This window comes from Mastigoproctus giganteus, chromosome 5, assembly GCF_048544385.1.
Source record: "Mastigoproctus giganteus isolate SK-2022 chromosome 5, ASM4854438v1, whole genome shotgun sequence".
NCBI classification, from domain to species: domain Eukaryota; kingdom Metazoa; phylum Arthropoda; class Arachnida; order Uropygi; family Thelyphonidae; genus Mastigoproctus; species Mastigoproctus giganteus.
The window spans coordinates 58,537,126-58,562,176 of NC_143579.1; the positions used below are offsets into that span (position 1 = coordinate 58,537,126).

Here is a 25,051-nt window from a genome sequence, read left to right on the forward strand (position 1 = left end):
GTCTTCCATGTGCAACAGTATCAATAGCTTTTCTGAAATCCAAGTATATGATATCAAAATTATTTTTTGGCATCCAGTTCCTTTGTGGCCACATCGTAGTATCCAATCCAATTGGTCAGACAAGACTTCCCCTTAACAAACCCATGCTGTGTCTGAACCATTGCAGCTCTCTTGTCTAGGTGATCATGTATCACCTCTTTAACCGGTGACTCCATTATTTTGCCCAGAACAGAACTTAAACTAACAGGTCTATAATTATTTGTGTCACCCTTTGAACCGCCTTTGCGAATTGGAGATACATTTGCAATTCTCCAGTCCGTGGGAACCTCTCCTGACTTTAAAGATGCTCTCATATTAATGGCTAAGGGTTTGTTTACTTCCCTTGCTGTCGCCTTCATTATAACTCCATATTGTTGTTGGGTTAATGGCACATAATGGAGGCTTAATGGCACATAAGCTGCTATGTGCCTATTCACTTATTATATTAAACATGAGTTTTCCATAAATCAGAAATAATTAAAAAGCCCAGTTTGTCTGAGAAAGTCAAAAAATTCAGAAATATTTGCCTTATCACCAATCAGATTTTTCAAGAGTTATTGGTTTATGAAGATTAACCAGTGAGATCAAGGATAAAGTTCTGTCTTGTTTATAATAAGGGCAGCCAATAAGAATATGTTATACAGTCAAATTGTTAGAACAATGTGTACATTGTGGTGAATCACCTCCAGTGAGTAAATGAAGGTGGGTCAGATAGGTATAACCTATTCTTGTCCTTGAAAGGACTACTTCTCATCTTGATGTACGGACACTGGAGCGCCAAATTTTCGAGTCTTGTTTAAACTGAAAGAGTTTATTATTAGTCTGAGAGTGCCAGAGTGCTGTCCATTGTGATAGGCAAGCAGCATGAACGGTTAGTGCATAATCTGATGCTGGAACAGGGATGTTGGTTAAATCTAAGGTTCATTGCCTAAAATACCAGAATGTGCTGGAATCCAGCAAAAAGTAACCTGTTGATTGCGTTCTTTAATTTGCAGTAATAAGCTTCTGATTTCATCTAGAACAGGGTGAACTTTATCTGAGGAATTACATAACGACATGATTGAGCTGAGGGAATCAGTGTAAATAACAGATTTTAAGGAACAGTCAGAATAGAGACTTTCTAAAGCTAGTTTGATTGCGTATAATTCAGCAGTAAATATACTAAATTCTGATGGAAGGGAAGCTGATACAGTTGTATTCGGAAACACTGCAGCTGCTCCAACATTTGAATTAGATTTAGAGCCATCTGTATAAATTGGGGAGAAATCAGTATATCTTTGAGTGTGAACTGCATGAATTTGGTTGACATTTGATGCTTGCAAAGAATTCTTTCTCCATTGACAGAGGTAAGTGTCACAGATTGGAAGAGAAGGAGGAGTCCATGGTGGTTGAGTACAAGTTGCTACCTGCTTTACGGAATGGATGGAAATATTCCAAACTTGCACCAGTTCAAAAAGGCAAAGACCAGCTGGTTTTACTATACTAGGCTTGTTTCTGTATAAGATTTCTAACGGTGGGCTAAAAAGGTATGACTGAACGGGATGAGAGGCACAACTTTGTATCTTGCCAGCATATTTCAGTAACAGTGTTTTCCTGCATAAAGTTAGTGAGGGCTCGTGAGCATCGATGTAGAGACTATGTGCTGGCGACGTTCTGAATGCACTAACTGCAATTCTCAAAGCACTGTGTTGAATAGGATCAAGCCAGCGTAATGCACTCTTTCTGGCAGAATCATAGATTGGAGCACCATAATCGAGATGGGATCTGATTAATGCCCTGTATAACCGAAGAAGGGAGGTAGAATGTGCACTCCATGTTTGGGCAGATAAAGCTCTGAGCATGTTTAACTTTTTTAGACATGAAGTCCGTACATTTTAATATGATCTAGGAAATTTAACTTATTGTCAAGGATTAATCCTAGAAATCGGATGTTGCTAGTGACCGGGACAAAGACGTTAGAAATTTGAAGTTCAGGATCTGGATGAAGTTTGCATTGTCTAAAGAAATGGATAGCAACTGTTTTCTGCTGCGAGAGCCGATAGCCGTTGAGGCTCGCCCATTGTCGAATTTTATTAAGTGATATCTGAAGCTGTCTTTCAATAGACCTCATGTTTTGAGAATGACAGGAGATTGAAAGGTCATCTGCATAAGTCTCAACTGTATTTCGAAGCTGCTTAGTGATAGAATCTACTCTCAGAGCAAAAAGAGTGGCACTCAGTACTGATCCCTGTGGAACACCTTCTTCCTGGATGAAAGTTGCGGAAAGGGCATGCTGGTATCGAACTTGAAATGATCTAGTATGTAAAAAGTTCTGAATGAATATAGGAAGGTTGCCTCGTAGTCCGAGAAGGTAAAGATCACTAAGTATACCATACCGCCAGGTGGTATCAAAAGCTTTCTCTATGTCTATTGAAACCATTACTAGATGTTCATGTTTGACAAAAGCATTACGGATGGCAAATTCGGCCTTGACCATAAGATCTAAGCATGACCTGTTTTGACGAAAGCCATATTGACTATGGCTCATTAGCTGTTCCCACTCAATGATCCAGATGAGTCTTCTGTGGATAATTTTCTCAAGGATTTTACTGAGGCAGCTTGAGAAAGATATGGGTCTATAGCTATTCGGGTTGGATGGATCTCTTCTAGGCTTCAGGAATGCCAAAATTGTAGAGTGATGCCAAGATGCTGGAAAAACATTTTCTATAAATATGCGATTGTAAAAGACGAGGAGGCGACGCAAAGCTTTGTCATCAAGATGTTGTAGCATTACATAATAAATCCCATCTGGCCCAGCAGCATCATTGCGAGCTGTTCTAATGACATGTAAAAGTTCAGAATATTGCAGAGGTTTGTTATATGGGAGAAGACGTGCAGTTTGAAAATGAATAGCATGCTTTTCTTTAGTGTTTTTAATTCTTTGGAATGAGGTAGTATAGGCTGACGTTGCTGAGTTTTCTTGCAAAAGTATTGCCTAAGGCATTAGCTATATCTACAGGATTCGAGAGATCTTTCCCATTCCAGGAGAGGATTGGAGAAGGCATGGCAGGAAACTTACCAGACAGCTGTCTAATTTTTTTCCATATTATTTTGGGATCAGTATTTCTGTGAAAACTGGATGCAAAACGGGTCCAGGATTCTTTATTTGCTTGCTTTTGTATGAAGCGTGCTTTTACCCTTAATTTCTTATAATTAATGAGATTGACTATGCTCGGACATTACCGAAACAAATTCCAGGCTTTATTTTTTGCTCTCTTTGCTGTGGTGCATTTGTCATTCCACCAGTAATTATAATGTTTTCGGTCCGGGGGATTTGATAGTGGTATTGTGTCTTTAGCCACATTTAGAAGATGCGACGTGATGTAATCTGTCACATCATCGATATGCTGGAGGCGGATTTTTTCCTCATCAAGATCGATTGATGATTGAAATTTTGCCCAGTCTGCTCGGACAAATTTCCACTTTCTGCAGGGTTGAATTGAAGGAGTCTTTGCTTTCTGAAAGTTGCATACTATTGGAAAGTGGTCACTGCCCGTGGGATCGTTTATTACATACCACTCTATGGCTGGGACTAGTACTGGTGAACAAATTGAGAGATCTAGTGCTGAGGTGTGTCCTGTTGGGAGCTGTACGTGTGTCGGTGCACCTGTATTGAGTATAGTGAGATTTAGTGCCTCCAAAAAACTTTCAATTAGTCGGCCCCGTCTATCCAATTTAGGAGAGCCCCATAATGGGTGGTGCCCATTAAAGTCCCCCAATATACAGAGAGGTGGAGGTATCTGTAAAAAGGTCTTCAAGATCTTTTAAAGAGGTACTACGGTTTGGTGGTAGGTACATTGAGACCAGTGTTATTGCACTATGGAGAATTATACGAACAGCAACAGCTTCTATTTTAGTTTGGAGTGGGATATGTTTAGTTGGGATCTTTGAATTTACTACGATTGCCACACCACCATAGGCAGCATTAGTGGTATTTCGATCTCTTCGATAAATGCAATAGTTCTTTATCGAAGGAGAAATTTGTGTGGTTAGGTAAGTTTCCTGTAAACAAAAGGCAACCGGAGAATATTGGTTAATTAGGTATTGAATATCGTCTATGTTGGAACGAAAGCCTCTGCAATTCCATTGTAAGATGCTGTGGTTCATTTTGGTTTAGTTGAGGATGATTCATCTGACTGTTTTTTGTTTGAGGAGGATTTTTTCGGTCTTTTTTCGGGAAGGTAGGGCGTCCAGTATCCATAGTATCGTTTGCGTGAAGTTCTAGTAATGGTTCTTCATGATCTGGGTTTACATCTACTTCCATACTACTGGTGGATGATTCAGGTTTGTTGTTTTTATTAGTTTTTAGTTTTTCTTTCTCATGTGGGACTGTCCGAGTCTCAACTGGGATACTAATTGGAGTGTTGGTCAACTCACTGATTTTAATTTGATGTGTGTCTTTTACAGAGTTTGATAATGTGTTTTTAACCCAGTTAGCTAGAGATGTGCTGGGAGGTATTGATACATCTGTTTGAGCTGCTGTTGAATTAAAGCTTCGAGTGTGAGATGCATATGAACGACTGGGCATGGTCGACATAACCTGTCTGCATGCCTCGGGGTACGTAACTTTGTGCTCTATTTTATATTTTTCTTCCCTGTTTTCCACATTTCACAAGATTTGGAAAAGGTTGGGTGACTTTCTTTGCAGTTGGGGCAAATGGGATTTGAGGCTGAACAGTCGGTTTGTGTATGCTCCTTGGAACCACAAATTGGACAAATGGCATCACCTCTACATGCTTGTTGCGAGTGTCCATATTTTTGGCATTTAAAGCAACGTAGGGGATTAGGTATATAACGCCGTATTCGTCAGTTTAAATAGCCAGCTTTTACTGAGGATGGTAAATCTGGGGTGCTGAATGTTAAAATTATGAATCGGGTTGGAACAAGATTTCCATCTTTTTTGGTCTTTATACGTTTTGCACTAATTACTTTTTGATTGCCCAGTTCCTGCACTAATTCCTCTTCAGATACTGTAATCAGGCCCCGCTCTATGATGACACCTTTTGACAAGTTTAACATATTGTGGGGAGTGATAGATACCGGTAGCCCAGCAAAAGTTGTTGTTTTAAGCAGCCATTCTGAATGTTTTGAGGAGGCTGTTTCGATTAGGAGGTCTCCAGATTGCAGTCATTTAACCATTTTCGGTGTTCCAGCAATGGATTCCAAAAATCTTTGGATGACAAATGGTGATAATTTGCTGACAGGCTGGTTGGAGAGCGAATATATTACAAGGAAGTTTGGCATCTCATTGCACTGCACTTCTCTTCGGAGCCTTTTTGGTTGGTTCAGGTCATCATCATTTGGTTTGTCTGGCCTTGAATTTGAAGGCTCTAGTGGTGGATAGTCATTTATATCCATCGTTACTCCTTTTCGCCCTGGAGGATAACTTTTCCTCCAGGTTACCGGCCCCGCCACGGAGAGGCAGGAGCAGTGCCACTTGGAGGCCAAGCGGGGATTATTTTTACTAATTAACTAACACTTCAAGCGGAGGTTGAAGTGTTAGTTAATTAGTAAAAATATAAATAGAGGAAAATGTAAAGAAAGATGTATTTCCTTTCTGTGTTCTACTTGTTACTTTTCAAGTATAGAACTGTTTTTAAAGTAAGACTTTTGAAAGAAATGTGAACGTAAAATATAATTTCAGTCGCTTATCAAGAGCACTTTATGAATCACAAGAATATAGCTTGGCCTCGAAATACGCTTGGCACCCAGGGCCATAACTGGATAGATTCCATCTGCCCCAGGTGCTTTTTTTATGTTTAACTTCAACAATTTCTCCTCCACTTTGCTCTGAGTTATCACAAAATCACTTAGTTCCCTGTTCAAGTTTGATAAACTTCTGGCATTCCCCTCCTTGAATAACTCCTCATGTGTGAATGTAGATGCAAAATACTCATTCAGTTTATCAGCTACTTGAGCAGGATCATAAATAATCGAATCATCTATGTTAATTAAGCCAATCTGATTCATCCCCTTCCTTCTACAGTTTACATAAGTAAAAAACTCTTTGCTGTTTTTCTTTTCATCCTTTGCCAAAGATTTCTCATAATCTGCCTTCTCCTGCCTAATCTCCTTTGTGACTTGATTACAGACTAGCTTATATCTGTCAGAGGCTTCTGTGTCACCTGATAATTTATATGCATCCATTGATTTTTCTTCTCTACCACGAGCCTCATTAATTCATCCAACATCCATTTAGGCCTGAACTTTGAACAGTATTTCTTAGTTGGTATGAAAAGCCTAGTAGCCTCCAATATTAAGTCCCTGAAGGCTTCCCATTTAGAATTCACTATTGGATTTCAGTGGTAACAACATCAGTTTATCCCACTCAATATAATTTAAAATCTGTCTGAGATCTCTGTAGTCACCTTTATGAAAACAAAAACCCTTCCCTTTACCCTTGATCGTAGTTACATCTTTAAGTAAATCCCACATCAGTACACTGTGATCACTGTCACCTAGTGGTTCCTTTATTTGCAAATTCCTAATGTATGTGTCATCGCTGCTGGTAATCAGATCAAGGGTATTGCTCCCTGTGATTGCCCCTCAAACATGTTGCTGTAGAAAACAATCCTCTAATAAATCCACAAAATCTTTCTAGCATGCGACTGACCAATCCACAAGTTCCAGTCAATATCTGGAAAGTTAAAATCCCCCAATACAAGACATTCTGATTTACTGGCCCATTCTATTTCTCTGCACAACTGTTCGTTGTACTCATCAGCATCATTAGGCTGATAACATACTCCTACTCTCATTTTCCCTTTCCCAGTGTTTGTCACACCAAACAGACACAACATTGCACTGTCCACCTGTGTCAACTGGATGCACTTCCTTAGATTTTATGTGTTTCTTAACTAACAGCATAACCCCTCCTCCCTTCCTACCTTGTCTGTCCTTTCTGTACACATTGTACTCCCCAAATTCCAATTCTTCACTGCTCATATCTGTGTGACATCACACAGATATGAGCAGTGACCCAGAGTTTCCAAGAATATCGGCCTTTGATGTCTTGATCAGCACTTCAAATTCATCGATTTTATTTACTACACTTCTAGCATTAGTTTACATGCAATTATACATGCACTTGTTCTTACTCTTAGTTACCCTAACACCCATGTATTTACTTCTTCCATGATGACTCCCAGCAGCTCTTGAAATCCCCAGCAACTTGCTCTCTCTAGGCTGCTGATTATTATAAATAGAAGCAGTGCAAGAATCACTTTCATTTCTGCCTGCAGCTACCGTTAATCTTTTAGTCTGTGAATCCCCCCAAACTAGCAGTTTTCCGACTAACCTAACACTGCCTCGATAGCATCAGCAAATAATCTTGCACCCTTTCTATTTAAGTATATCTCATCCCTATAGAAGCAGTCTCTCCTGTTAGCAAGCACAGACCACGCTGAAAAAAATTCTACCCCATGAGCCTTGCACAATCTCTCCAGGGATGAACTGATTGACAAGGCTCTCATCATATACTCCCTTCTATTGTGTCTGGGCAGAATTGGAGACACTTTCAAATTTAACCCTAACTTGCAACTTTTATTCAGCATTGACCTGTACATGTTAAGTAAATATGCAGATCTCTTACTGTTAAAGTCATTAGTGCCAATGTGTACAACAATATCATCTTTTGTGCTCTTAAAAGATGATATCTGCTCTACGTCATCAACTTTTGCCCCCGGCAGACATACCCTGGTCCTGTTCCATCTATCCTTTTTGCATACTATATTCCCCATCTCCATGACGATAGAGTCACCGACAATAACTAGTTCCTGTAGGACCAGTGCATTCTGCCTTGGAGATTGCTGCTGTGTTACCTGATGCACAGGAGTGAGCTCTGGCGTTGAGTTGAGCAGCTGAGAGCTTGATGGGCCCCTCATATTAATTTCTTCGAGGGCATTTACCCTCGAAGCCCATCAGAACACTGAGATGGCACCTAATTTCTTCACAGTCTCTGCACCTAGTGCACTCAAAGACATCCTCCTTGGCAAGCTCATGTCCTGTTCTAGACAGGTCTGCAAACATTTCACATTTTGCATTGTTTTTTACTGATGTGTGGGAGAATCATCCCCCTTTGGTTCTCCCACGAGCCACAGCACTCTGGCTATTCTGTGAACACTGCTTTGCTGCTCTAGTCTGGGTCATGATTCTGTTTAAGTATAATTTAATTAACAATGAAATTTAATAAGATTAATAAATGTTTTTGATAATACTATACCTATCCAACAGATTTCTAATTCAATGCTACATATTTCGCTATCTAGTTTTATGTTAAACCTTATGGTATAACATAATACCATTGTTATATGGTATTCCATATCATATAACAATGGCGGCAAGTTATGAAAGTAAAATCTGCATTAGCAACTAAGGCCATATTGCTTTGCGGATATGCAGTGGTCATTCCCTGACCTTTCCACATCCTCTGTATTTGGTGGTCATGGGCTCGAACCCCAGTCTAATCAAGAAGCGTGTGCTACGCACTGCCACTCCTGCCCACCTGGCTACGGAGGCGCCTAAAATCTATGGACACTAAGTATTAACTTTCAAAATTGCTCTTTAAATTCAAAATAAACCATGGAGCTTGGCTGGAACTATAAAGCTACTTATAGAAAATAATTCAGTATAACAATTACGTCAATAAAACGACTAAATATAAATGAAAACTTAGCAGGTAACAAGTCTTCCCTACTGGGGAAGCGTTGCCTATTCAAGGAGTTTGAGTGGTGTGAGTTGGAGGTGTTACTGTCCCTTTCGTTCTTCTATGCTATTTTTCTTCTTCTTCCTCTCCCACTATTACTTTCCTCTACTTTTTGCTTTTCTAGGTCTAATAGGGGCAAGTGAATAACAGAGTTATTATCCACTTCCTATTCTTCAAACTATAGTAGAGCTATTATTCAAACAGCCGTCTGAATGGTAGTATCCACTGAGATTAACTAACAATAGTCACGTCTAATGGTGAAACGTTACTTATTTGAGGTAGCGCAATATCAGGCAACTCATTGTGAAGGTATTCACAATATGATAATCATATTCACAATATGATTAAAACAATGCCATTTTACCATTTTCAGTAATTCACTACGTACAAACATGATGCTAATACACTAACCTGTTACATTTAGTGAATTTTCCATAAGTTGAGGCTTTAGCCCTAAATCTTTTCAAGAATTCCTCTTCTGCAGACATCTTTAACTCAAAAGGAAGAAGCATCTACAATGTCTTCTTTAAGCATGGGTTCACAGGGTTCTGATCTCAGGTCATGATTTTAAGTGATCCAAACTTTTGAGTGAATTCAAATAATTACAAGTTAGATAATGAATGTAATGTGTTAAATTTCAAGGGCATTAGAAAATAGTAATATTTTACTATTACTATTTTCTAATGCCCCCGGTCTAACCTAACCTAAACTGTTTTTATTGTTTTATGGTAGTGACCTCCAGAAATGTGTTTTAGAAAAAAATCAAAGTCATTCAAAATTGATTCTTATAATGGAACATATGACAACGATGAAAGTGTAGTGTAATTTCCATTATAAAAATGGCCTTTTAGAGAGAGATAAATAGCTTAGTTATATAGTGAAAATTTAAACTTCCGAGGTCTTGGAACAAATTACAAAAAAAAATAATGTTATTGGGTTCGTATTACATTTTCACGATACCTCCATTTATTCCTACGGGATGCAAAATACATTTCCATGATTTTTTTAAGTTTACACCAGCCAGCAAAAACTTACGTAAAGTTGAATTTCCGTAAGTCGAGTATTATGTAAGCCTGGGAGTGCCTGTATTTGGAAAGCTATAGCTTAATATTCAGACAGCCTTTGTTATCGATATTCTGGTGGAACTTCATAACTTTCATTTAGTAGCTTAAATTTAACCTTTTTAGTGGTTAAAGTTTTGTAAACAGTTTAATTATGGTAATATTTTGTTAACATATATTCTGTAATACAATAAGTCTCTCCGACTTACATAAGCCCGAGTTACGTAATTTCGAACTTAGGTAAAATTTTTTTTTAGGATTGTAAAATTTAAAACTAAAAAAAAAAAAAAAAGCAATCAATAACAACGAACACGGCCCGCACAAACTGCACACAAGTGAGATACAGAGTAACAAGTTTCCAAAGCTTAAATAGGAATGAAGACTAGATTCTGAAAATTTATCTTTTTTTTATAAGGATGATCATTTCAGTGAAAGGGACACACATTTCACCACAATAACATAAAAATCCACAGAATTCCAGCTATCGGTATTATCACAAACGCAATAAGATCGAGTTTACTACCCATTTATTCTTGTTTGCACTAACAGAAAAGCCGAATAAACTGGAAACAGCAAATTGCTTTTATTGTTTTATGGTAGTGACCTAGAGAAATGTGCTTTAATAAACGTGAGCACATGGGCATGGGCTCATATGAGGTGATAATAGTGTGTTTCTGCTTAACTCTGTGAAGTTCTTTACAGAAAATTTCATTTTAGCCGTTATCATAGTGCCAACTAACAGAATAAGTTGTTTGTTTGTTTGTTATTTGGTTTTTAGGAGCATTAGCAACTAAGGCCATATTGCTCCGGGATATGCGGTGGTCACTCCCTGACTTTTCCGCATCCTCCATATTTGGTGGTGATGGGCTCAAACCCCGGTCTAATCAAGAAGCGTGTGCTTAGACTGGGGTTCGAGCCCGTCACCACCAAGAGAATAAGTGACAGCAGTACTAGTAATTCTACCAAGAAAAGGAAAGCGATCAATTTGGATCAGAAAATTAAAATAACAAGGATGTTTGAAAATGGTCAAACATTAACAAGTATCCCACGGAATTTAGATCGGTTAAAATTTAGTGAAGGGTACCCCTTTCCAAAATGGCAGCGATTGGCATTCCTACCCCGCTATAGTTAGTATTAGTTAGGGTGTTTATATTCCCCCGATGCTGTTTTAAAATCGGGAACTCGTTTTCCTATTTTAAAACAGCAGGGGATAGATAAACACCCTATTTTAACCCTCATTAATTATGTATATTCTCCATTAAAAAGTCTTCATTTTATTAGGCATAAATATGATCAAATAAGCCTAACATCCACGAGCATGACCATAGGAAAACGAGTTCCCGATTTTAAAACAGTGGCGGGGGAGGGATAAACACCCTAACTAACACTAATCATAGCGGATTAGGCATGTCGATCACAGCCATTTTGGAAGGTGGTACCCATCACTAAATTTTAACCTTTAGATTTGTCAGTGTCAACGGTGAACACAATAATAAAGAACAAAGACAAAATAAGAGAAGCGGTGAAGGGATCAGCACAAATGAAGTCAACTTTAACAATCAAGGCTAAATATGATTAACTAAGCCTAACATCCACGAGCATGACCAAAGTAAAATGAATTCCTGATTTTAAAACAGCAACAGGAGGAGGAGGGATAAACACTCTAACTAACACTAACCATAGCAGGTTAGGCATGTCAATCACTGCCATTTTGGAAGGGGGTAAAAAGTAAGTAAGTAAACAAGCAGCAGCCATTATTAATCCCCTGCAGGATGGAAGCCTCCTCAACAATCCATATTGAGGGAAATAGACCATAATTTGCCACGCTGGTACAGTGCGGGTTGGCAGATAGACCGTATTTAGCAGTCAGAGGTTTGAACCCTGGTCTACTCAAAGAGCGTGTGCTATTGCACTCATGCTCATGACCACTCGGCTACAGAGGCTGCTGGGGTACCCATCATTAAGTTTTAACCTTTAAATTTGTCAGTGTCAACAGTGAACACAATAATAAAGGACAAAAACAGAATAAGAGAAGCAGTGAAGGGATCAGCACAAATGAAGTCAACTATAACATTCTACGAAATACATATCAGTTTTTACAGTACAATAACATGCATTTTTTCTTCCTTTTATGTTTTCTTTTCTTATGTGCCACTCCGGTTACTTCACCCCTGTCCCTAGATAAAGTTTTTAATTGAACTAATTAAAAATATATAACTATTTTTCTATATATACAGTATAACTAATTAATTGAAAAATATATAACTATTTTTCTTTATTCTTCTGAGGATATTATGTGGTTTTTGTAATTTTGGCATATCCGGGATATAGCAGCAATATTTATTAGTCAATCCCGGGTAACATAAAACTCAACTTACATAAGAAGTCCTGGAACGTATCTCTTATGTATGTCAGGGACTTACTGATATTGTAAATTTAAATTTCATAATCTGTCTAAAGTTCAAATTCTATTTAAATAATGGTTGCTACAAGATCCACTTACAATAAAAAGTCCTAGGATATTGTGGTTCAGATGGAAATTTCTGCAGGCATTTCTGGTGTGAGTCGCAACTTTATCATTTGTATAACCTGTGGCACGTATTATAAGCTGGTCTAGACAGACCCAGCTCAACTACAATTCTTTTCTTTCCAACCAATGTAAGGAATCTATCAATCTCATATTAGAAGCTGGTGCATTATGAGAAGAATTTGAGTCACTGAAGAAATGAGTTCTTGCCCTAGAAACAAATGTAATTGGGTGCTTGTCAGGGACTCAATATCTCATGACCTGCCAAGTGATGGATCCCCAATTCAGGTCCCAGAAAATAACAGTCAAGTGCAGACTGCTCTGGTGGAAGGCGATCTAGTTTTATTGAAGAATCTATTGTCGAGGAAATGGGCAACATTTTTTGTAATAAAGATAAGTAGTCCAGAACCAGTGTATGTTTGGCAGGTGCAACAACTGATGAGGTTACCAACAGACTGTCAGATTTTAAAGGAGGTAAGGACAGCATTATTATTCATGTGGGAACTAACGATATTAAACTTGCATGACCTGACCATCTGTTGGATAAATACAGGACCATGCTGAAAAAATGTCGCGAGTTAGATCGGAAAGTGTATTTGTCTTCAATTCTACTCAGACAAAATAGGAGGGATTATAAGCTGAAAGTCTTGTGGATTAACTCAACACTTGAGGGAATCTGCAAGGCTCTGGTGGGGGGAGAATTTTTATCGGTGTGGCCCACTGTAGGTTTGTTTGTTTGTTATTTGGTTTTTAGGAGCATTAGCAACTAAGGCCATATTGCTCCGGGGATATGCGGTGGTCATTCCCTGACCTTTCCACATCCTCCGTATTTGGTGGTAACGGGCTCGAACCCCGGTCTAATCAAGAAGCGTGTGCTACGCACTGCTGCTCCTTCCCACCTGGCTACGGAGGCGCCCCCACTGTAGGTAGAAGGAATCTATTTTGTAGAAATGATATTCATTTAAACAAAGATGGTACGAAGATTTTTGCCAGTATCATTGAGGATACATTAAAGGTTCAAGAAAACTGCTAGTTAGGGATGAGAAGGGTAATTTAGATCCATGTTTATCTCATGATATGGGTCAAAGTAATGCTTGCATTCACCTCAAGAATTTTTGTTGGTTGGCACAACAGCTGACGTTGATAAGATGTTCTGAAGGTAGCAACATTTCAAATGAGGGGGAAGAAAAAAGCATGGGATACAAACCTAAATAACTTCGATGGGTGTGCCAGGGTAGAAAACTATAGAAGATTACTTAGTCTCAACTGTGCCTACAGTACTATCAAGAGTATTGTCAATAAAATGGCTGAATTTGAACTGCTGGTTAAGAAAACTAATGCTGACATAATAGGGCTAACAGAAACATGGTGCCACCAGGAAAATGGGGAAGATGAATTCCACTACAGTATGTATAAAATATTTAGGAAAGATAGTGAAGATAGAAAAGGCGAAGGAGTCATGCTTCTTATCAAAAGAAGCCTAAACACAAAAAGAACTTTTGCTAAGTGTGAAGTTACATCTGTCAGCACAGAATCTGTGTGGCATGAATTAGTTGGAAGAAAAAGTATAATGCAAGTGGTGGGAGTAATCTACAGACCAGAATATTGCAAAGAGTATGCCGTCTCTACATGCAGACACAATGGACAAACAAATGCAAAAGTCATATTATGGTTGACTTATAAGTGCCAGGATGCAGAATTTTGTGCTCGTATAAACATATAAGACTAGGACTGGAATAGGACAGGGTATATCTGCAAGAGGCAAAAGTAGATGACATTGTAGAACAAATATCATCTTTAAGGACACAAAAGGTAATTGATGTACATATTGGCACTAATGATATTAACAGTAGGAGATCTGAGGACTTATTTAACAAATACAGGGCAATGTTGGGAAATAGCTGTGAGTTAGGATTGAATTCGAAAGTGTCTACAATTCTGCCCAGACATGATAGGAGGGAATACATGTTGAGAGCCTTGTCAATCAATTCAGCCTAGGAGAGAATGTGCAAGGCTCAGGGAGTAGAATTTTACTCAAGTGGTCTATGCTTATTAAAAGGAGAGACTGTTTTTACAGGGATGGAATACACTTCAATAGAATTGGTGCAAGAATATTTGCTGATGCTGTTGAGGAAGTGATAGGTGGGTCGGAAAACTGCTATCTTGGTGGGGATAAAACTGCTATCTTGGTGGGGATAAACAGACTAATATTTTAATTAGAGCCGCAGGCAGAGGTAAAGATGATTCTTACACTGCTTCTATTGGAAAATGCAGCAGCCTGGATAGCAAGGTGTTGGGGATATCAGGACCAGCTGTGGGGGTCATCATGGAACAAGTGAATTCATGGGCTGCGTAATGATAACTAAGAGTAAGGCCATGTGCATGTACACTAAAGCTAGGAGCATAGAAAATAAATTTGATGAATTTGACCTACTGATTATGTCACAGAATGCAGACAGTGTACAAGTAGCAAAGACGTGGTGTCACTCAGACACCATGTTCTCACTCCACTATTCCTACAATGGAATTTGTGGGTTGGTCACTCATACAAAAGCAAGATTTTTGTGGATTTCTTGGATGACTTGTTTTTTTACAGCAGAATGTTAGAGAGACAACAAGAGGAAGCAATACTCTTCACCTGGTTATCAGCAGTGATTCTTCATGCATTAAGAATCTGAATTAAATACTGAAATGGGAGAAAAGATATAGAACAGGTGAGCAAGTAAGGCATTTGGAAAGCCTAATGGAAAAAGCAAGGAGCAGCAGAAAAATAAGAATACCAATAGACATACATAAATTTTTTTTTTAAAAGCAAAGAATAATATGTGGGAGATTAGTAACTGGTTTAAGGAAGAGACTGGTATGATGTCTGGTATGGGGTGTGATAATGTTTATAATGTACCTTATGGAGCAGACACATAGCCATTGAGAATGAGAGTTATTAGCAGATCACAATGTTCTGAGGTGTGGGTATGTAGGAGTACAGAAAAAATAAAATGGATGAATAAAGTAACAAATGAGGAGGTTTTGAGAAGAGTTATTTGTTTTAGATGGTGGAAGAGAAACAGACATGTGTTGCAAGATAAGGGATTCATTAAGGATGTGATGGAGAGAAATGGTGAAAGGAAGAGGCTCAGAGGAAGATTGAGGAAAAAGATTGATAAATGAACTGAGAAGGGATGGTGGATATGGAAAGATGAGCAGAGGACAAGGATAGGGATATATGGAGAAGTGGTAACTGAATGTATGTATAGACTTACCCTTGCCAGAACCCCAATTATGAATGAATAAACCTGTTCCAATTATGGACTCTTCCAGTACTCCTCCATTTTCTACTGAAAACGGAGGAGTACTGAAAATTCAGTAGAAATCTGCTCCTTTTAATTACTGAAACTGCTACTGATCACATAGCCAGTCAACTTTTCTGCTGTATACTGATTATGTTTTAGTCACTTTTTTTTCTGAAAAAGTTGTGAAACTTTTTTTTTAGGATAATGATGGCATGCTTTAGATTTTTTAATTGTAAACTGATGTCTAAATGCTGGGTTTTAAAGTTAAGAATTCATGGCCTCAACGCTGATAGGCATAACCATTGTAAAGATCACGAATAAGTTCAGAGAATACCTGTTTTATCTAAAAGATCACTTCCGAACAATGTGTTTTAATTCTTGAGTAATTTAATAGGGATGCCCCAGGGACTTGCTGTGTGGGTGGGGGACATAAAACAAAAGAAATTATCTTATAATCAAGAGTTTATATAACATAAATAATTTAAAGCAATTACTACCTGATTTTGGAGAACTCGTTCCTTGGACTTTCTTTTTTTGGGGAGTTTTTTTCTGTGCATTTGTTTTTGATTTGAAGGCTAAAAGAATAATTTTAAAAAATAAATTAATTAAGGAACAAATTGTTCTCAGAGAAATGTTTAAATTATAATAAAGGAAATCATACTATTTAAATGATAGATATCCTTATGCATTTTTTTATTTGACTATTTTGAAAACTTCACTGGAGAAATGCCTATCTTTGTTAAAAATAAATGTAAGTCTAGCAATGTATAATTTCACATATAAGAATAGCTCAAATCAAAGCAATGAGCTAAACAAATTGACTATCCATCAACAATGCACTATATATAAAGACAAAAACATTCTGGTTTGCAAGAATGCCAAGTTCAAACAGTTTTACTTATGCTACAACTTTTTGTTCTCCAAGCAGTCATCAACATAGGCAGGAACAAAGTAGGCATCGTATACACTGCATGGTTGCAGGATGGAAACTTTCAAACAAACTTCCATTGGGTGTTTTGTAAAAGTGGGTAGTTTGAATAAATTCTTCTTCTTTCTCCTTTTTTTTTTTTTGGTGATGTTGTATAAACTTGCTTTCTTGCATCACTTGTTACATCTCATAATACTACATCTCATAATCATACAGTAGATATATAAGGGAGTACTGGAAAAAGGGAAATTCCCATTATAATTATTTCTATTTGTGTACTGGAAAATTATGCAAGGAAGCAAGCTTTAATTATTTGTCTAGTTCCTCCTTAAATTTATTCAAGCTACCTGCTTTTACAATACCAGATGGTAGTTTATTCTGACAATCAATTACTCTCTGGCTGAAAGCAAATTTTCACTCATTAAGTTTATTTAATCCATTTATATACTAAAAGAAAGTGAGAATACAACCATTTTCCAAAAAAAGGAACTGAAAAGTGAAAAAACAAAATTTAAACTGTAAAGTTATTCCCATTCTGGAAACAATTAAGAAGTAATCATAGGCATGGGTGCGTACACAAGGAATTTTATTTTTTATTTTTTTAAAGGAGAACATTTATTGAATACTCAATCATAAAGGACACTATTTTTATTCATCAAACAAACTAAGAAACCAAATTTAACTAAACTTTTTTTTTACATTAACCAAACTAAACTTTACTTAAGAAAATCTTCTTCTTCCTAGGTTTTATTCTGTTATTACAATGGTTCTCCTCAACCTAACATTGAAAAATCATTCCTTTATTCTTTTTTTCCATTTTCTTCTATCTTCCCAATCTCCGTCCACCAGTCCTCTTCTATTCATGGCTGCTCTCACACCTTCTATCCACGTCCTTCTTGGTCTTCCTCTCTTTTTCCATCTCCATGGCATCCATTCCATGGCTTCTCTGGGCAATCTGTCATCCTCCATTCTCTTCACATGGCAAAACCACTCCAATCTTTTCTCCTCTATTTTATTAATGATGGTTTTTTGGACATTCATTATATTCCTTATGACGTCATTTCTAACTTTTTCAGTCCTAGACTTTCTTCCCGATCTTCGCCAAAAATCTATTTCAACGGCCAGTAGTTTAATTTTTTTGTCTTTCAGTTAAGGTCCAAATCTCCAATCCATATAATAAAACACTTTGTAATATTGCATTATATATTTGATGTTTAGTTTTGTTAATAATATTTTTATTCCATAGCACAGAATTAAGCATTCCTATGACCTTTCTACCTTCACCCAGTCTTCTCTCAATTTCCTGTGCAGATGATCCATCAGCTTGGATAATTGCACCCAGGTATTTAAATTGCTGTACAGTTTTCACCTGTATTCCATCTAAATCCAGAATCTCCCCACTTTGATTCATGTACTCTGTCCTATTAAAATTAACTGTCAGTCCCCATGTTTTATGTTTCTCTAGTAACTTTCTGTCTAGCATTTTGCGTATGAGGTTTCCTTAAACTCTTCAATATTCTCCACGTCTCTGCAGATCTTGTACATCCTAGTTTGCTGTTCACCTCGGCACATATTCTATCCCAAGACTCATTCTTTGCCTTGATGACATCCACTTTCACTTCTTTATTTTTTTTCTTTATATATTTTTCTGCAAACTTCACTTTTTGAGCTTAGCCATCTTTGGGATGCTTCCCTTTTCTCCTTAATTAATTCCTTAATTTCCATGTTCAGCCTATCATTTTGTTTCATCTTTTGAGATTTTCCTATTGCCTCTCCAGCAATTTTCTTCACTGTTTCTTTAGGTATTCATATATATCTTTTGCACTCTCCCCATAGGTTTCATCTAATTCTTGGTCTAATCTTCATTGATACAAGCCCCTAGTGCTCTCATCTTTTGGTGAATCCACACTAAAACGAACAATTTGACACTTTCGGTGTCAAGTTGTTCACTCCTCTCAAGGTCTTTCTTCCTTTTCTCCTTCCTTTTTTGGCACATCCATGGGAATGACAACATAGCCTTCACCAAAAAGTGATCAGAGCCACAATATGCTCCTCTCCGGGTCCTAACATCACAGACAAAAATCATGCTTTGCTGTTTAATAATCACATAATCAATTATTGATTTTAGTCCTTTTGTTTCTTGGAACCATATTAATTAAGAAAATGCAAACTTAAAAAAAAAAAAAAGACACACATACCAAATTTGGCTGTAGTGATAACTAGGCATATGCAAAGATACAGTCAATTTTCATGATTTTATCTTTAACCAGATAATGAGCTAATCCAAATTGACAAAAACAAATTAAGGTTACATCATCATCCTGTTCTAGAGAATCAGACATTGCTCACCAGGTGTTATCAACTTAAATTCCTCAATCACATTATTGTAATTAACTGATGAAGTTAATTCTTATTCAGTGTACAAGATAATGTAGCACTGCAATAGTGGAAATGCATGATGTGAGTGGACATGGGTTTTCTATACATTTCTAATAAGATCTATATTATGCAATTCAACACTTATTGCATAATATAACAATCCATACTTTAAAACTAAAAGAACGTATCATGCAATTAAATTAAAATGCAAAGCCAATTTTTTTAGACATTAGGGTGTGCCTGGGAACACCTAGCATACCCTATACATAGGCCTATGGAAGTAATGTGTACCACAATATATAATTTTAGCAAAGTAGGAACCATTAGTATAATTAAATAAATGTAGTTAGGAATGGATCCAAAAATTCAGAAATGATTTCAAATAATGCAAATATTTCTCAGGATAGAAACAAAGTATTATTGTGAACTGGTGCAAGAACAGATACTGATTATAACGTACTGGGACAAACTCAAAATAACTAACATAATACTGTACTGGTATCCCTTGCATTATGCAAATAAAGGCATGCATTTTCACATATATGCAAATTGTATAAAATTTTAGATAGATTTTTCAAAATTCAAAACAAATTGAATTAATGTTAATTTGTAATAAAACTGTCACAAGGATTTGAAAGAATATTTGGAATGGAAACAAACTGCTTTAATCATAACTCTGTCAAATCATTATCTTCATGTGGGTTATCAGCATCACAAGCAATGGTGATAACTTACAATGTATACACCACAATAAAATGTGGTATAAAAAGTTAAGTAATTATAATTAATCATGATGGATAACTGACACAAAGTTAAAGACTTATTCGGTCATGATTAAAGTGAATTATGGAACAGCAGTCTGAAGGAGGAAATAAAAAAAAACACAGGGAGAAAGACATTAAGGCCAGGCTGAATTCTTAACCCCTTCTTTATTGAGTTTCCCAGACGGCATGTATGGAGTAGGTTTTTCTGAGGAATTTGGAAATTTATAAAAATTTAAGAACTACATATGTAAATACATTTAAATTTCCATTTTTTATTATTTTAGTATTAGTAGTAGCAAATTATGCAGGAAAGCAAGCTTTATACAGCATCAGCCAAAAAAAAAATCTTCCCATTTCACCAATCCATTCCCTCCAATAGTTTGTCTAGTTCTTTCTTGAATTTATTTAAGCTATCCACTTCCACAACAACGTATGAAAGTTTGCTCCAACAATCAACTACCCACTGGTTAAAGGCAAACTTACACATATCTATTCTGCAACCATCCTTCCTCAATTTGCTCAATCCATTCAAAGCCTGAAACACCTCAATAAGATCATCTCGCAGGTGCCTAGTCTCCAGATGCTGCAATTTGCAGAACTAAAGCCTTTCTTAGTAAGAGAACTCTTTGTTCCCCTCATCAATCTAGTTGCCCTTGTGTATCCATTCCAGAAGTTCTACATCCTCCTAAAATGAGGGCGCCTCCGTAGCCAGGTGGGAAGGAACAGCAGTGCGTAGCACACACTTCTTGATTAGACCAGGGTTCGAGCCCATCACCACCAAATACGGAGGATGCGGAAAGGTCAGGGAATGCCCACCGCACATTCCCGGAGCAATATGGCCTTAGTTGCTAATGCTCCTAAAAACCAAATAACAAACAAACATCCTAAAATGAGGCCTCCAGACCTGTATGCAGTACTCAAGATGTGGCCTGACCATTGCCTTATACCAGGGGTGGCCAACTTAATTTGTGATGCGATCGACTTTTTTTCCTCAAAATGTGCCGCAATCTACCATCTCAAGAATTTCATTGCACATGATTAAAAAAGTTAATTAACACATATTGAAAAATGTTGTTTGTAAATTTTAAAATTAAATACAATTCAGAATTCTTATTTTAAATTCATACATATTTAAAATTTTAATTTATGCTAAGTTTGTGTCTTCATGTCATCTGCCAAGCTTTCAAAATCGGGGATATACTATAATAAGGCCAACCGTAAAGAATCTTCTGTATGCAAGTCCGTAAGAGTAGAGCGATTCTTCGTCTTTGTTTTGTTTCAAATACGAAAAGGGTGATTTACATATATATGTGGAACCAAAACAGGAATTTAAAAGTTCGCTGCATTTTTTTACATTTGGGTACTTTTCTCAGCAAATATATTTCCAAGTCTTTTTCTGATCTGGTTTTTAGGAAGATGTCATTTCGCAATGTAATAATTTCATTTTCAAGTAATATTTTCTCCGTGTGAAAAATCTCAGCGATTTTTTTCTGCGATTTGTTTTGTATCTAAGTCAACATTAAATGGATAAGAAATATACTGAACAATGTCTTCAATTATTTTAAAATCACCGAATCTGGTTTCAAAATCATCCCCAACTTTCTCAATTTCAGAAACATATTTCTCACTATTAAATTCAAAAACAGGATATTTTTGCAAATGACCGTGCATATTTGCAAATGATCAGATTTCTTTGAGATTCTTAGCCATTGCCAAAAATTGATATTTATATGCAGAAATAATACTAATCAGAGAATTGAAGTGCCTTTCTAAATTTCCTTTTTTTTTTGGTACAGCCAAGGAAGCATTGCAAATCAAACAACAACATTTTTCTTTTATCATTACAAAAAAGTATTCTAGTTCCCATTCTCGATGAAAATGATACGTTTTGCTCTTTTTCATAGTATTAATTTTAAATCAAAGGTTATTAAATTAACATATAAGTACTGTCCAGTTATTAATATTAAGTAAGCTAAATAAGAATTTGACACATACACTATGTTCCCCACAACGTAACTGCATGCATTTTCACTAGACAAGCCTAGTGGCTGCGCACCAACAAGAGTAGTCATGTGGTTCAACGTATTTGTAATAACCAGCACAATAATGCGGTGGGGAGCATAATAATAATATTTAGATTTTAACTAATATATTTTTATATATATTTAAAATTTGTCGTGATTGACCAAAATTAAAGCCGCGATCGACTGGTAGGTCGTGATCAATTTGTTGGCCACCCCTGCCTTATACAATGGAATAATCACCTACTTATCCCTAATAGTAATATTCCTGTATATCATTGACAAAATCCCATGGGCTGTACTGGCCGCATGTCTGCACTGCTCAGAGAACTTCATATCTGACTGCACAAGTACTCCCAGGTCTTTTTCATTTTCCAGTAACCTGAGTATAGTACCACACATTTGGAACGTTACTCTGGGGTTGCTGCTACCCATATGCAGTATTTTGCTTTTGTCAATGTTAAACTTCAACTGTCATTTCTCAGCCCCCCTCTGTCTAATTTTTCTAGATTATACTGCAGTAGCATACCATCATTACTGTCATTAACCACCCTGCCAACTTTGTATCATCTGCAAACTTGAACATTATGCCTAATATACCTTCATCAATATCATTAATAAATATAGAAAACAATAATGGGCCCAGCACTGAACCCTGGGGGACTATACTAATAACATCAGTAAACAAAGAGCAATGTCCATTGATAACAACTCTATTATCAGGGAAACATTAGAGCAAGATTATTACTGTAAAAAATAAAATCCAAATCAAATTTCAGTAAAAAAAAGTAAAAATAAATTGTAAAAAACTTTTAATTGTTAAAAAATTATAAATATAAAAACAATTTAAAAAATTATAAAAAAATAAACTCTCAATTACTTTTTTTTTTCCAATGCAGCAATATTTCTACTTTCTAATCAGGCACTAAAATCAGGCAACAAAATAGAGGATACCTAAAGAAATCTTACACTAACTTTAGTGGCAGTACAGAATTAATAGCCCTAAACTATATATATCTGAAGGAAAGTTCTTTCTACAGACCAATTGGTAAATCAAAAATAAATCATGATATTCATGTATAGAGATTGTGGTAGAAAAAGGTGCCGAGAATTAAAAGAATAGAAATTTTGATAAATGAAGAATTCCATAAAAAATAGACGTGGTGTCACACTTAATGTTAAGTTCACCTTTTATGCACTGTAAAATCCTCTTCTGATCTTTTTCTTCAATATCATTCCAACCTTCTAAATCATCAGCATCTTCTATTTTCTTTGTGGTTGCCCTTGCTCTGGATAATTGTTCAAATATACATTCAACATGATACCACTGTTTCATATCTCCTCCGCTCTCTGTAAAAGGATTGGGAGTAATTTTTCCAATCCGCACACTTCCCTTTTCAATCTTTTGTTTACAATTTTTACACCCAGCTTGTCCTCGTTTATCATAATCCACACAGTACCTATTCTCTGCCATGGTGAAGAAAAGTTGCACACGTTGTCTAGTTGTTAATTTCTGTCAACAAAAATATAAAAACAATAAAAAAAATAAAATAATCATATCTATTTTAAATTAAAATATTTTATCAACAACTAAAGTTATTTCAGAAACAATTACAATTTTAACTTTTTTCAGCTGCACACAACTTATAAAATTAATTAACAAGAAATAGTACCATCAATACAGCAGTGATAAATATCAGCTGTTTTGTTTAAGCACAATAATGATTATTTTAGTCTAATAGAAAAGACCTTGAAAGTATTTTCAGTAAAATAACTTTGATCATCTAATTTATATTCAATTGAAATAAATCATCTAATTTATTTCAGTTGAATCATAAATGTTGGTAAATTCTGTATAGGGCACCAGGAATTCTCAAATTTAAATATAATGAGTTTCATTTTTGTTTTAGATAATTTGGAGCCAAAAACCTCAAATTAGTGTTCAGTCCTAGTGAGAAGTTTGGTCTCCTTTCATTCGTAGAATTTTAACTTTATTTTTGGTTTAAAGATAATGTGAAGTTTAGTTTCCTATGAAATAGACTAAAATAAGTTAATATTAAACTAAGAGTAGGCCCCTCCTACTCCTAGTTAAAAAAAAGTTCCATCACAATCACCCACTCACACAAACACACATATATACAATGACTGTACATGCCATAAAAGCACAAACCATTCACAGTAAAATGCTATTATAATAAATACCATTTTAACTATGTACTATTCGCTATAATAAAAATATTGTCAGACCCCAGATAACCTCCTTTATTATCAGTACTCTGTAAATATTGTTTTAATAAAATGGTTAATTAAGAATAAAATAATGAATAATTAATTAAATGATTAATTAAATAATTAAGAATAAAAGAATGAATAATTAATTAAATGATTAATTAAATAATTAAGAATAAAAGAATGATGAATTAAGAATGGTTAATTAAAAATGGTTAATTAAGAATTAAGAAATATTGTTCAAGATTTAAGCCTAAATGGATGTCAGATGAACTAATTATCTAATTAAGGGCACAAAAGGTGATATAGTTGTACACAATGGCACTAATAATATTAAGAGTAGGAGACCGGCAGAATTACTTAACAAGTACAGGTCACTGCTGAACAAAACCCGAGAATTAGGGTTGAATTTGAAAGTGTCTGCAATTCTGCCCAGACGCGATAGGAGGGAGTATATGATGAGAGCCTTGTCGATCAATTCGGCCCTGGAAAGATTGTGCAAGGCTCAAGGGGTAGAATTTTTTTCAGCCTGGACTGTACTTGTTAACAGGAGAGATTGCTTCTACAGGGATGGGATACACTTAAATAGAAAGGGTGCAAGAATATTTGGTGATGCTATCGAGGCAGTGTTAAGTGGGTCGGAAAACTGCTAGCTTGGGGGGAGACAAAGACCAATAGATTGACAGTAGCCACTGGCAGAGGTGAAAGAAATTCTTGCACTGCTTCTATTAGAATGAGCAGAAGCCTGAAAAACAAGATGCATGGTATTTCAGAGACTGCTGGGAGCCATTGCGGTACAAGTAAACACATGGGTTGTGTTAGGGTAGCTAAGAATAGAAACAGGTGCAGGTATACTTGTGTGTACACCAATGCTAGGAGTTTAGTAAATAAATTTGATGAATTTGAGGTATTGCTCAAAACATCAAAGGAAGATATTGTTGGGATATCAGAGACGTGGTGTCACATAGATATAAGGGATGCAGAACTGCAATTTGGGGAGTACAACGTCTACAGAAAGGATAGACAGGATAGGAAGGGGGGAGGGGTTATGCTATTAGTTAAGAAACACA

General features: G+C 36.3%; 1 protein-coding gene across 1 annotated transcript in view; it reads right to left on the reverse strand.

The window, feature by feature from the left end:
- Window positions 1-25,051, reverse strand: part of DNAlig3 (DNA ligase 3) — a 305,218-nt gene that overhangs the window by 265,595 nt on the left and 14,572 nt on the right. The window contains exons 2-3 of the mRNA XM_090374562.1: window positions 22,941-23,265; window positions 16,158-16,235 (exon numbers count right to left, since the gene is read on the reverse strand). Of these exons, the coding sequence (XP_090230688.1) occupies window positions 16,158-16,235; window positions 22,941-23,226 (364 nt within the window). The 5' untranslated portion in view covers window positions 23,227-23,265. The remainder of the gene's footprint in view (window positions 1-16,157; window positions 16,236-22,940; window positions 23,266-25,051) is intronic.